This window comes from Danio aesculapii, chromosome 7 (assembly GCF_903798145.1).
Source record: "Danio aesculapii chromosome 7, fDanAes4.1, whole genome shotgun sequence".
NCBI lineage: Eukaryota > Metazoa > Chordata > Actinopteri > Cypriniformes > Danionidae > Danio > Danio aesculapii.
Genome location: NC_079441.1, coordinates 53565700 through 53579735, shown reverse-complemented (window position 1 = coordinate 53579735; position 14036 = coordinate 53565700). Strand labels below are relative to the sequence as shown.

General features: G+C 34.5%; 1 protein-coding gene across 1 annotated transcript in view; it reads right to left on the bottom strand.

The window, feature by feature from the left end:
* Window positions 1-14036, bottom strand: part of piezo1 (piezo-type mechanosensitive ion channel component 1) — a 242731-nt gene that overhangs the window by 4999 nt on the left and 223696 nt on the right. Inside the window, exons 39-49 of the mRNA XM_056462167.1 lie at window positions 13977-14036; window positions 13777-13894; window positions 10683-10830; window positions 10368-10582; window positions 10095-10253; window positions 9852-9999; window positions 8594-8782; window positions 6524-6616; window positions 3812-3984; window positions 3611-3733; window positions 239-318 (exon numbers count right to left, since the gene is read on the bottom strand). The exon at window positions 13977-14036 is cut by the window's right edge and continues 250 nt beyond it. Coding sequence (XP_056318142.1) covers window positions 239-318; window positions 3611-3733; window positions 3812-3984; window positions 6524-6616; window positions 8594-8782; window positions 9852-9999; window positions 10095-10253; window positions 10368-10582; window positions 10683-10830; window positions 13777-13894; window positions 13977-14036 — 1506 coding nt within the window. The remainder of the gene's footprint in view (window positions 1-238; window positions 319-3610; window positions 3734-3811; window positions 3985-6523; window positions 6617-8593; window positions 8783-9851; window positions 10000-10094; window positions 10254-10367; window positions 10583-10682; window positions 10831-13776; window positions 13895-13976) is intronic.

Below are 14036 nucleotides of genomic sequence, written 5' to 3'. Positions count from 1 at the left end.
ATTGAGTTGCTGCCATGTGATTGGCTGATTAGAAATTTGCATTAACAAGCAGTTGGACAGGTGTACCTAATAAAGTGGCTGATGAGTGTGTGTATATATACACACACACACACACACACACAAAAAATATATATTGGGGCTAATAATTTTCTCTTAAATTTTGAGGTAAACCGGGTGCATATCTGTCATAGTAGAGTAGAAATTGTCACCACAAGTTGAAAGAGGCGTTTTTTTTTACCATCAAACAGCTGCATGACAGGTTTAGCTTCAGCTCCACTGGGTGCTCTGATGTAGTTAGGAAACATATGCGGCACATGCCTACGACAGAGATTATGAACAAAATCAGAATATAATTTAACAATACAATAAATATATAATGACTACAATATAACAAACAATAAATAATGTACATCCAAAATTCACAAACAAGCACTGATCTTTAAAGAGTATTACAGTAGAGGTGTCAATTATTGGCATCTATTATCCAGTATTTTATATGTGACGCAACTGACTGCTTGGTGCATTAGGATATCTGCTATAATATTTGCTGAAATATTGTTACTGTTGTTTCAATTATACTCCATAATTCATTTACATTTATTCGATTAAGTTTATTTTGTATGGTGCTTTTCACAATAATCATTGTTTCAAAGAAGCTTTACAAACGGTGCACATTATTGCATTACAATCAAATTCAGTTTACTAGTTTACTAGTTATTATTAAGATTATTAGTTAGTTACCACAACTTTATAAGTTATTAATAACTTTAACTTATTAACTAATAATTAATAGGTTTTAGCAGGTGAAATTATTATATATAAACATAGTTAACCTGCACTTATATAGTATACAGGCGATGTCTATGTGTGTATTAAGTGTATGTGTTTGATCTTGAGTGAGCTGTTATTTTTATATTTCTGCAACATGGTTTATTACACAGCTGTCTGGAATATTCGATTCTGATTGGTCAGTGGCGACATTCCAAGGTATGTAATTCCCAGATAACATCCGCTGAATAACACAGGTTTATTCGGGAACATGTAATCACCTTTAATATCAGTGAATACATTCAAATCCATATACTTTCATCGTGAATAATAAGTGGGTTAGTGTAAGACTTGAGATACCACAAATACTTTGATGTCTTTGACAATTCAAATATGAGCTGAAAACACAGAGACAATCAGCTCCACAACCCACCAGGTGGGAATGCGGGAAAACTAGCTCCCCTCCTTTCCTCCATTTACATTTGAAACATCTCCCGAAACACCCCTTGATCACTCAGCCCCTTTTCACTCTACTCACATAGAATGGTCATTTCAAAATATGAATGTTCTATATTAATCCAAGTCACTTTATCTATCATGTTTGATATCATTTGAAATGTCTCAGTGCGACTGATACAATGGTCTCATTCCCTCAAAAAAAAACATATTCAAAACAATAGATATATAACTTCATATCTCTGTTGAACCACTGCGAAGGGTGTGCCTTTCCTATAGACATAAACTCTTCCACTAAATGCAAATGCCTATTGTTATTCTACACACCCCTTTCCTTGAGGAGATTCTTGGATTTACTACTTAAGGGAAAGTTTCTACATGTTAAAGTCGGTATGCATCTTTTAATCTGGAATCTATCTTTGACAATTTGATGTCTTGTATTGATCGTTTATGAATTGACTGAATGAATTGGCATAATATACATGTACCTGACTAATAAATTGTTATGTTTTGAATTATTCGAACATAGTTTGTGTTATTATCTCTAGTAGATTACATAAAAATTTGGCACCATCTTGTGGCTGAATAATGAGCAAGTTAGTGTGTACTCCATCAGCTGTTTTAATTTCCATCAGATTTGCTTTTAAAGGGTCATGAAACACCAAAACTAATGTTTTGAGATGTTGAAAGTCATATATGTGTCCCGCATTGCTAAAAACATCACTAGGACACATATATTCAGCTAAAAAGTGAAAATTGGTTGTTTTTGCATAGTTTTGAGCAAATTCATTCTTCCAGTTTGAAAAGAAATTTTGAAGCTACGTCACAGCGATTAGATCATTGTATAAATTCCAGCAGTGAGATTGGCTGTCTGTACCGGCGGGTACAAAGTGACATCATTGAGTTTTCATCATTAATTCATGAGAAAGGCTTGGTTCGAACTAATCAGCATGCTCTATTGTGTATGAGATGCAACTTCATTAATATGCAGGATATAGCTTCAAAGCTCAGAGTGTTCAGAGAGAGACGCCACGTTGTGTTGCCAACCGTAATTAAAACAAGTAAAAGAAGAAGAATTGTTCGGAGACATGGGTCTTCAATGTTGCGTTAATAAATGTGCCACAATGTAAGTTTTGTTTTCATTTTCCCGCTATGAGAGCAATGCATGTGGGCATGTGTGGATTACAGTGGTCTGCTAACACGCAACAAAAATATGTTTGTAAGGAACATTTTTATCCGAGAGCTTTTTGAATCTGGAAATGATGAAATCGGGATTTGCCACTCGTCTTCTTTTACAAAAGACGCGGTTCCAGTTCGTGTTGATTGTCCTGTCTCTACAGATTTGGTAAATAAGCGATCACTGTACTTTGTTTATATTTCTCCAGATGGCAAAGTTAGTATCGTCAGCAGTACTCTTTCAGTTTTTAAAGACATACCTTAGTCAAAATGAATTTAGTATACATTAATATCACTACAATATTCAGATGGCAAGTTAGATTGTATCGACAGTAGTACTCTTTCAGTTTTTGAAACATTACTAGAAATGAATGAAGGTATAAAGTATTTTACAGTAATATTACTACAATATTATGCACTTAAAATGCCTTGTTTGGTGTCTTTTTAAATGGGTGTACAACCTCACCTATACAATGGTGTATTTATTAGTTATTTACTTTAACAAATACAGTTGGGAATAATAACTACCATTGCAAGACTTCAATAATCGTCTCATTAGGAGCATCTTCACTTTCTCCTGCATTCATGGGCGTGTTTGTGTTGAAAGGTTAAAAATGATAAGGCAGTAGACCTGCACTGTCATCAACCAGATAATGTGACCGAGTGCAATTTGGTGAAGAGAAATCTGTCACTTTTTTTTGCACAGCTCTCAGATCCACTGTAAGCTGCTCTCAGAATCACTGTCTTTCTGGCCTGCATCTGTGTTTGGGTTATCAGCCGCATGTAATGAAACTCCCCTTTTCATGCAAACTCTTCCCTCTTTAGCTGCTGGACATTCCCACCTTAACAAAGCTGGACTCACCAACTTTCCCTAATTTTTTCAAACGAGAGGTGTGAAAACACCCTGGCCCTTTAAAGAAATACGAAATGATTATTATTGTATTTATATGGACGTCACGTGATGACTGATTGTAAAGCAATGTGTAGTCTGGCACATATGTTACCCATGACAAGTTAAAATTTTATCTAGAAAAAAATGCCATAATCTGACACTGAGACTTTCATAACTGACAATAAAAACTGTGTGTTCTGACTGGAGCTTTAGTCTGACTGACATTAACAACATTTTGAAGTCATTATTTTTGGTGAAAATACTGTTAGTGGACGGACAGAAATCTGACATCTACTGACTTGTAGGAAAATCACTTACACAGGATCCTTCCGGGTGCCCAACAGCAGCGAGGCCAGGTCTGCTCGGACTGGGTTCTTCGGTGCTAAACTGATGGAGTGCTTGTCGAAAGTGTTTTCCACAGTTCCTCCCTTCCCCAGATCCCTTTCAGACACAAATACATGAGCATGAGCTCCTGCTGGTTTAATTCAAAACCTCTGCATTTCTCTCCATCAGACTGACCTCTGGAAGTTCCAGTCCAGACGGAGGGTCATGTCTCCAGTGCTGCTGAGCAGCTCCTTTATGAGTTCCTGTCTGCTGGGTGGACTGATCCGCCACACAGACCCAGAGCTTCCCTCAATGTTGGCCGTCACTATGTCTTCATAGCTATACATGGTGATAAACTGCATGGCCACCTGTGGACACAATAAAGTGTTAGACACAGATGGACAACCCGGCTGTTATATCCTGCAGAGCTGGACAGGTCTTGTTGCAAAAACTGAAACTATACGGTTGAGTTATTAGCCCACATATATATGTATATGTTTTCCCCAATTTCCATTTAACGGAGAGAAGATTTTTCCAACACATTTCTAAACATAATAAAAAAAGCTTTAAAAAGTTTTAAAAGCTCATTTCTAATAACTGATTTATTTTTATCTTTGCCATGATGACAGTAAATAATATTTGACTAGATATTCTTCAAGATACTAGTAATCAGCTTTAAGACATTTAAAGACTGAACTAGTTTAATTAGACAAGTTACGGTAATTAGGCAAGTTCTTGTATAATGATACTTTTTTTCTCTACTGCTTTATGGCTAATAATATTGACCTTAAAATGGGTTCTAAAAAATTTAAAACTGCTTTTATTCTGGCCAAAATAAAACAAATATGGCTTTCTCCAGAAGAAAAAACATATTATCAGACATACTGTGAACATTTCTTGCTCTTTTAAACATCATTTGAGAAATTATTTGAAAATAAAAATAAATAAATAAATCACAGGAGGGTGAATCATTTTGATTCAAGTGTACATGAGCAGTGTCCTGATATAGTCTCCAACACAATATACTTCTGACATACTGTACACCCTACTGATTTACAACCATCATAAATCTATCTTTTAGTTTATTATTGAATAGTTTAATCATAGTAATTATATACAATAGTAAACAATAGGATGCTTTACAATATTATATTTACGCACATACATTAGATTAGTCAGTACTCAGCCACATCTGGAGATAATCTAACAAAATAACTAACGATAATTGTCCAAACACTATTACACCAAAATGTATATGTTAGAGAAAAAATATTAAATAAAAAAAGAGGAAAAAATTAAGAGAAGCAAAAAAAAAAAAAAAAGTAGTTTGGTTTTTGTAGTTTGTTATTTTTATTATTATTTTTTTTTGCAATATGTTGTTTAAATGTAGTTGTATTATCTTTCTATTTTCATGTTTGGTGACCAAACTATTTTTTAAATAAATGTACCTGTTTAATTGCCTATATTCACTGAGAAATGGATACAAATATACATTTTCAAAATAGCATGTACTTATTTATATATATATACACACACACACACACACACACACAGTATATACCGTTGTAGTCAGAATTATTAGCCCCCCTTTGAGTTGTTTTTTTCTTTTTTAAATATTTCCCAAATTATGTTTAACAGAGCAAGTACATTTTCACAGTATGTCTGATAATATTTTTTCTTCTGGAGAAAGTTTTATTTGTTTTATTTTGGCTAGAATAAAAGCAGTTTTCATTTTTTTAAACCATTTTAAGGTCAAAATATTAGCCCCTTCCTACCTAAGCTATATTTTTGTCTATAGTCTACAGAACAATAACTTGCCCAATTACCCTAACCTGCCTAGTTAACCTAATTAACCTAGTTCAGCCTTTAAATTTCACTTTAAGCTGTATAGAAGTGTCTTGAAAAATATCTAGTAAAATATTTTTTACTGTCATCATGACAAAGATAAAATAATTAATAGAAATTAATAGATATGAAGTTAGATTAATAGAAAGATTAATAGATAGAAGTTAAAAGAAATGAGTTATTAAAACTATTATGTTTGGAAATGTGTTAAAAAAAAAACTTGTCTCCGTTAAACAGAAATTGGGGAAAAAAATAAACAGAGGGGCTAATAATTCTGACTTCATCTGTGTATCCCACTACTTTTGAAAATTTTTTTGTATGTTTTTTATTATTGTATAAATTATATCAGCAACTTTCTATGTTATATAAATCTATATTTTTATATTAATAATACTTGCATTACATTCAATGGGATATTAACCCTATAAAGCCTACAGTCATCATATTACCTATAACACCTATATGATTTCTAAGCCCTTTATTTTATTAATGTAATCAGAACTGCTGACCAACCTATTGTCCACTGTTTGCTACACATGTTTGATTGTATAGCAGGTAGAAGGCGTTTAGTATAATGCAGTGTATAAGCTGTGGTACACTACATTTGCTGTGAAATATTACGAAGCAAAGGTTTAACCTTTTTTTTTCATATTTTTTAAAACGCATGTTAAAATGCATTAAATATGATTAATCAGATATTTGTTTTGCTCCACACATAAAGCTTTGATCAAAAAACTAAATATTTTAATATCACCCTTTACTAAAAAACATTAATTGGGTATATATAGTGACAACTGATATTTATATGCATTTATGTATGCAGTCTGATACTGCACTTGCATACTGATTTGCTTCAAAAACTCTCTAAGCTTCATCTTAATTTCATCTGAGTAAAACTGAGGTGTTTTTAAGCATGAGCTCCAGAAAATCATACGATATTATCCATATAAGCATAGTGGAATATAAACTTCTTACACTATGATTCATCTCTGCCTATCATTTCATATATCAGGTTTAGCAGATTACTTTGAGAATGAGATATGACTGTTGATGTCCACTTACAGCATTTTTGCCAAACTGATTGTTGAGTTGATTGTAGCGGCTCTCGCTGAAGGGCTGGATGGACTGCTGCTGCACACTCATTGTAAATAAAGGCTGTGAGAGAAAACACGTTTCAAACATTAAATGTAAATCTGAAATAAAATGAGCCAGATTATGCTATTTTACATTTTCATCTTCCTACACACTAAGAAATAAAGGTACAAAAGCTGTCACTGGGGCGCTACCTTTTCAAAAAGTACATTGGTACCTTAAAGGAACTTTTTTGTAGCTAAAAGGTTTACTTTTTTACTTTTAAGGTACTCTAAAGTACACATTGTACTTTTTAGGTATAAATATGTACTTTTTAAGGTACAAATGTGGACCTGATAGGTATAAAAGTGTACTTTTTAAAAATTTACCGCCCAGTGACAGCTTTAGTGCCATTATTTCAGAGAGTTTAGCCCACAATGTTGCAGTTTGCATTGACTTCAAGTGCTTTGAATGCAAAGTGTGGTCATACCAAATGTTGATTAGATTTAGTTAATATAAGTTAATTGATAAATAAAATGTATTTATGCATCGTTTTAGAAAGCATTCTCATTTTACACCGTTTTTACACAAGTCCCTAAAAGTTTGAACAGTACTGTAGAGAGACATGTTTTACATTCTTTGTTTTACATGCTTGTTTACATTCATAGGAATTAACAGAATTATATGAACGTGTGTTTTGTCTGTGCTTTGGCAAAATCTCATTTATTTTGCAGATAAAGGTGACTAAACTCTAAAAATACTTTAAAATCGGACCATCTTTGCATTTACAAAACAGATAAGAGTAGTTTAAACAGACAATTCTATAAAAGCAAGCAACTGTTTTATTTTTTGCCAGAGTAATCCGCTTGTTAAGTCGTGACTTATCAGTGACATATGGAATACTGTTTTGGGGTCCAAGCTGCTACTCATTTGAATTGAGAAAATATTTTCTATGGCCACTTTTTAGTCCTATCACACTTTAAAGTGAATTTTATATAAAATCATAGTGTACACCTCAATCTCTGGACTTGCTGCATCACAAATACCACAATTTTAACAATTTAAAAAAATGTATAACTTTCTAGCCATCACATATTAGGCATGGATTTATATATTGCGATTGTTTTTCGCAAGTATTACAGTACTTTGTAAACATTTTTGATTACAATTTGATCAGTCTCCCCATACAGTTTAATAAAGCGCTTGAACCCGGAAGCCGCTTCAAGCTGAGGCTCAAGCTGTAAAGGCACCACCCTCTTCTTGGGTGGGGTGGGGTGTAGCAGCTCATTCGCATTTAATGAGACACATCAAAAGTGTGTGTTTATGCTTCAAGTCGAAAACAGGGCTTTTACAGAGTAGTATAACTTGAGCTGAAATATTAGCTGATATTTTGAGCTGAAATGTGTCATGTCATTATATCTGGTGTCCACACGACATCTTCAACCCATGAAAATAGTGTTTTAACAATGCTTAAAACCCAATTTTAGATAGGAAACATTGGTTTCAGTTTCAGTATAGACGGACTGAAATGCAGCCTTTTGAAAACAGAGGCGTGGCTATCACGTTCACCCTCTGATTGGTCTTCTGGACTATTGCATAGATATCATTCCCTGATTCGTTAAGCCCCTCCATTTGGCCATTATGCAACCAGTAGACAACAAGTACGGATGCCAGCAAAACATGCGTATGCCCATATAGCTTGAATGGTCATGTATCATGCATTTTAAATACTATATTGTGGGTGCAGATATTTTTTTCTGAAATGAAATAAAAATGTCAATATGAAGAATGCTTTCATTCTAACACACCTTATTAAAATAAGCAAAAACTGCCACGAAAATAAGGAAAGGGTGGTCAATTTGCACGGAGTGCATTGTTGAATTTTTGAAAGTTTTCAAAGCATTTTTCCAAAAGATGTGTCAAAATTAGATGTCACCAAAAATTATTCCATTTGCTGAAACCCCAGAGTGGATGAAAACATCCCCAACACCACACGAAGATTAATTAAGTTAATTAAACATTATTAAACATTTATAGGACTATTAAGTGATTGTATTTTACCTCATAACCTCCGAGCTTAACCGTGACCGTGACATCAACAGGATGATTAACCACACCGACTACAGATTTAACAAGGGAGATGAAGAGCAGCGGGAACCAAATGATGCAAATGAGGAAGAGGATGATGAGGCCGCCCATCCCATACTTGACTATCCTCTTTTTCTTCTGCCCTTTTGGTTGGGGATATTTCTGCAGAAAGATGGATTAAACATAGACAACAATAAAAATGATAGATTAAAAAGCTAAATTTCCTCAACATACACCTACGTGGCTCTTAACTTTTAAAAAATTCTTTCTTTTGTTGAACATAAAACGATATTCTGAAGAAAGTTGGAAAAAAGAAGCCATTGACATTCACAGTAGTACAAAATATACCCAAATAGTTTTTTTTCCCAGCATTCTTTAACATATCTTTGTATTCAACAGAAGAAATAAAACAAGTGGAGAATGAATAATGGCAGAATTGAAATGTTTGAGTGAACTATCACTTTAAGAAGATAAGATAATTCTACATTTATTACTGTACTTTTTTACTCCAGATTTAAGCGATGAACATTTTCCATAAACTGAATAAAAACAGGCCTAAAAATAGAAAATGGTGATCAATCCCAGGTAGTCAAAAACAAAACGTTACATAAAATGAGATTTGTCACACAGCTTTTAAGCTTCATTTGTGAATTTACTTTAGCAAAATGTCACACAATTATGATAATAGAATAATACCTTTTTAACCCAAGTGTAGTTTTGTTTAGTTCTGATCTGTACTTTGAGATTATGTTGTTTCTTAAAAAAAATCATAATCATTTACTTCAACAAATCATGTTAAAAAGAGTATTTTTATATTTTACAAAAAATGTCTTGTTCTAAATATGCCTGACAAGATTTTGAATTAATTATTTTACAAATTAATTAATTAAGATTGTTATTCTTTTCTAGTTGCAAAAAAGAAAAGAAGATCTAATAACATTATTTTAATATACAGGCAAAATTTAAATCTGTACTCATTTTGTTTTGCGGCTTTTAAATGAAAAAAATAAAAATAAAAAAGTATAATGCAACCACACAGATATTTAATGCTAGTTTATTTGTATTGTATACCAAACATTAAAACAAACCAAAATATTAACTGTTTATCCTATAATGTATGCGTGTGTGTGTGAGTGTGTGTAAAATATCACAACAATTTCCTGTTTATCTGAATGACAAATAAACAGATCAAAGATTTTAAGTGTAATAAAAATCTATTAAAAAACCCTACTTTTTCTGTTTCCCGGCTACACTTGATGATGAAGATGTTAGCATAGATGTCCTCCACACACATCCAGTTAGAGAGAGACAGTGTGGTATCTGTCCAAACCCAGTCCATCACAGCTCGAAGCTCAACTAAAAACGGAACCAGACGGAATCTATGGAGAAACACACAACAAATTAACAAATAGTGGCTTTCAGACAATCCTATTTAAATAAATAAGAAGAACATTGAGGGACAAGAAGTGCTCACCCTTGGAAGAGGAACAAGTTAAGATGATTGAATTTCTTAGTGAGGAAGTTTCCAAGGATTCTTGTAGGGTATCCACAACGGATCTGATACGCCGACAAAGTGAAGTAGATGCACTTGAAGAAATACCAGAGCTGAGCCACCGAGTTATGATTGAACATCCTGTGAAAATAAAAGAAATGGTTCACTCTTTGAAAAAAAAGATCTGAAATCTTTGATGTCAGTTGTTTCTGTAAAGCTTCTGTGATGCTCCTGCACTCCTGGAGTCTTTCTTACCTCTCAGTGACAGCAGGAAGGATAAAAAACATCCAAAGGTGGATGCCAAAAACCAGGATAACCTGGAAGATGAGCTTTCCCAAAATGCTCTTCCGCAGATATAGTGCTCGATCGATGATCATGGTGCTGAACTGAATGAGCAGCATGACCAGAAATGCCTCAGGGACCTGGTCCTCGGACAGAGAGGAGGCTATATCTGCTGCTGCCGAGTGTTTCTGAGAAAGAGCAAACATTTAATATCCTAAACTGTCACTGGATATTGGCATTCCTGTACGATTTTTTGACTAATGATTTCTGTCTATTATCTGTACTCACCCCAAAAGCCCAGAAACCAAAGATGATGATGATAAAATCCACTACGTCAGTGAGGAACATAAGAGCATAGACATCAGTTGAGGCCCTGTACTCCGCATGCAGTATGTTCTGGAAGAAATCACAGGTTGGCCTGTACACATTCTTCACTCTGCACAGACCAAAACACACCACATGATTAAATAGATGAGAATGAAACCCAAATATCACATTGATTCAATGAAATATGCAGGTACCTATGAACCAGTAGAGAAGAGCATGTTTAAGTAACAATTTACATTATGAGATTGTAGCCTAAATATGTATGACACCGTTGAGCAACATTAAGCAGTTTACAGTAAGTAAGGAATGATTACAAGTTGCATTATTAAAACCAAATTATGAATATTTGAGTTGGTACTGCACCCATGATGACCCCATTACACCCTAATAATTCAATGGCCTGGAGTAGGGTTGAGCTATAAATTGAAATAAGATGACAATGAAATCATGATTTACCAAAAGCAGTGTTTGCCATGAACATTTTGTCACAGAAGGTTGTATGATCAGTAGTAAAAATAGTAAAGGCCAGAGGGCGCTCTCGCATCGAAACTCCAAATACCCATGAAGAAGAAACCCAGGAAATCTGTATAGCGATTGCTGTATAAACAGAATATTTAACTGCTTTCATTGATTCACTGTGACTTATAATCACACAACTATGGAATCATCCCACAGAAGGAATCATTATAAATAATGTTAATTTATATTATTTATTTATATTTATAATGTATATCACAGTAGTCCCTTACTATAACATGTTTCATCTTTCGTGGCCTCGCAGTTTCGCAGATTGTTTAGTGCAGTTTGACATGGTTTTTTTTTTTTACAGCACATTGTGCTCTGTGTCCTGATTGGCTGTAGACCATTTTCAATCAATCTCCTCCATGTCTCGTGTACAGTACAAAATGCATTCAGCTTGCCAGATTAACAGAAATCTTCGATTGCTAGCAGTATGTTTCAACAAGAATGATAAAAAGGGTTGTAACTGTCCGCAGCAAGACTATCGTAATGGGGTCGCACACCGGATGCGCCGCGTCATAATGCCCCAAACAGTGCCATGCAAACATAGGTTTATATCAGGGTTCGCAGACTGGCAACCCAAGTCGGCGGTTTTCTGCAGTGCCTAGCTATGACTCAAGACACTGATCATATTTCTGCCGCGCCACTGAGTGCCATCTGAATAGTTTCATTCAGTTTTCATTTGTGTGTTACTTCCAACAGTCATTTGCGAGGCGCATCCGGTATCCAGAGTTTGCTTTAGCTTTGTGTATCAGTGACTGCAGGAAAAAGAACATCACGCTGGATGCCAACATGGATGTCAGCGATGAATGTTTGAGCCTGACAACAGGTTTTAATCTTTGTTTTCATTTTACTGGACTTTTTTTCTACAAAAGTTTGAACTTTGAGAGTGTTTAAACAAGAGAGTAAAGTGTGAAAATGTTCATGCCTGTCTGAGAAAAGTGTATAAAGTGTGTGGTGAGGGGTTTTACAGCCTTAAACATCTATAATAATTGTGAAAAAAAGATGAGTACTTCGCAAGTTTCGCCTATTGGGGTTATTTTTAGAATGTAAGTCCGGCTATAAACAAGGAACCACTGTAATTATATAGATATAAGCATTTAACTGAATTTATAAAGAGAGTTTGGAGAAAAATGTTATAAAATGTGTTATTTTCATTTTCAAATTTGTAAATCTTTTATTTGACAAACATAAATGTTTTATTTTGCTTGTATTCATGTGTATCTAAAGGTCTAAGCACCTACAATAAACGTTATTTGTTTGAAAACACTGATCCGTTGTGTTTTATGACGTCTTTCACTGCCTCAATGCCAGCCATCGCGAAAAAGCAGATTTGAATTTAGCAACCAATCACATGACATACTCAATGTTTGATCATACGAGCCAAAGGGTTAATCAACCAATTAGACCATTGGTTAGCATAAATAAACAAACACCATATCAGAAGTAGCTAGTATTCCCTCATTACATTGTAAAGAAGGATTTTGAGAACATTTCAAATTGGTAAAAAGTATTCAAATCGATTAAAGAATATGGCAAAATTAAACAATTCAATAAATTCTAGAAAGCCTGTCCACTTTGAGCCAACACCAAGACTATAAGCTGATATGATCTGCTGTGTTCTGCTGGGTTTAGATCATAGATATATACACTAGATATCGCATACGGACCCTGACCATGCCTCCACATTTGTACAGTGCTCGCAGGACAAAAGTCATTTAACTGCACTAGTCAAGACCAAAGCCAATTTGAAGATGCTGGACTTTAGCACTGTGTACCGGTGTAGTAATGAGTAAACAAAGAAAACAAAGCACAAAGGCAGAACATTTCATAGGTAAGATTTCGTATTTTACGTTTTTGTATGTTATGAACTTTTGTGCTAAACAAGTAACGTTATTGATGATAATACAGTCACTGACTGCACCGACCATAAGGCAAAGTAGCACCAACTTGCACTAAATAATCAGCTTATGCTAGTTTTGTTGAATAATGTAAATTAAATATGACAACAAGATGCTGCGGTGCTAGAGACTTGTATTATTGTCGGCTAAGTGAATGAGTCGTTCATAACGGAGATTCATTCACAAACAAATTGCTCCCTCTGTTAGCATTAGAAGTGAAAGCAAGAGAGGGGGTGTGTTTCAGGACACGGATTAGATCAAATTTAACAGGGAGGGAGGATAATACATTTCCATGTCCACAAACACACTCTTTATATGCAATGCCCATGCGGTCACTTATCCATCGATGTAGAAAAGTGATGTAAAATTATAATTTTCGTAATCTAAAAAAAATCTTTGCATACTGACCACCGGGCAAACTCCCGATTAAAGATATTCATGTATACCGATGTATATATATATATATATCTCTGGCTCTGGATGGCCAGTCCTTAACTGCGGCTTGGTCCTGCATTCATTTCAAAGGAGCGCTACCCTAAAAAGGCGGCTCTATTAACGCATTCCTTCCAATAGACAACAACAGGGTAGGCGACATCTAATGTAAATATCTATGGGTTTTGGAAGAAGAATCTTACACGGACAAGAAAAGGCTTTTGAATTTCCCTCCAATAGCATCGAGTAGTTTTTTACTGGTCTCCTTGCTGTGTTTGGTCTTGCACTTCTTCTTCTTCTTGGGCTCTTTCTGAACAGCATCTTTAAAAAATGACAAAACAATAGACTCAGTAGAGTAATTTCAGCATTAATCTTATATTAGCAATATAGTTACTCGACTGACCTGATTTTGCTTTTTTTTTCTTGCGGAAGCGAAGGAAGTTACTCTTTTTCTTCCCATCCT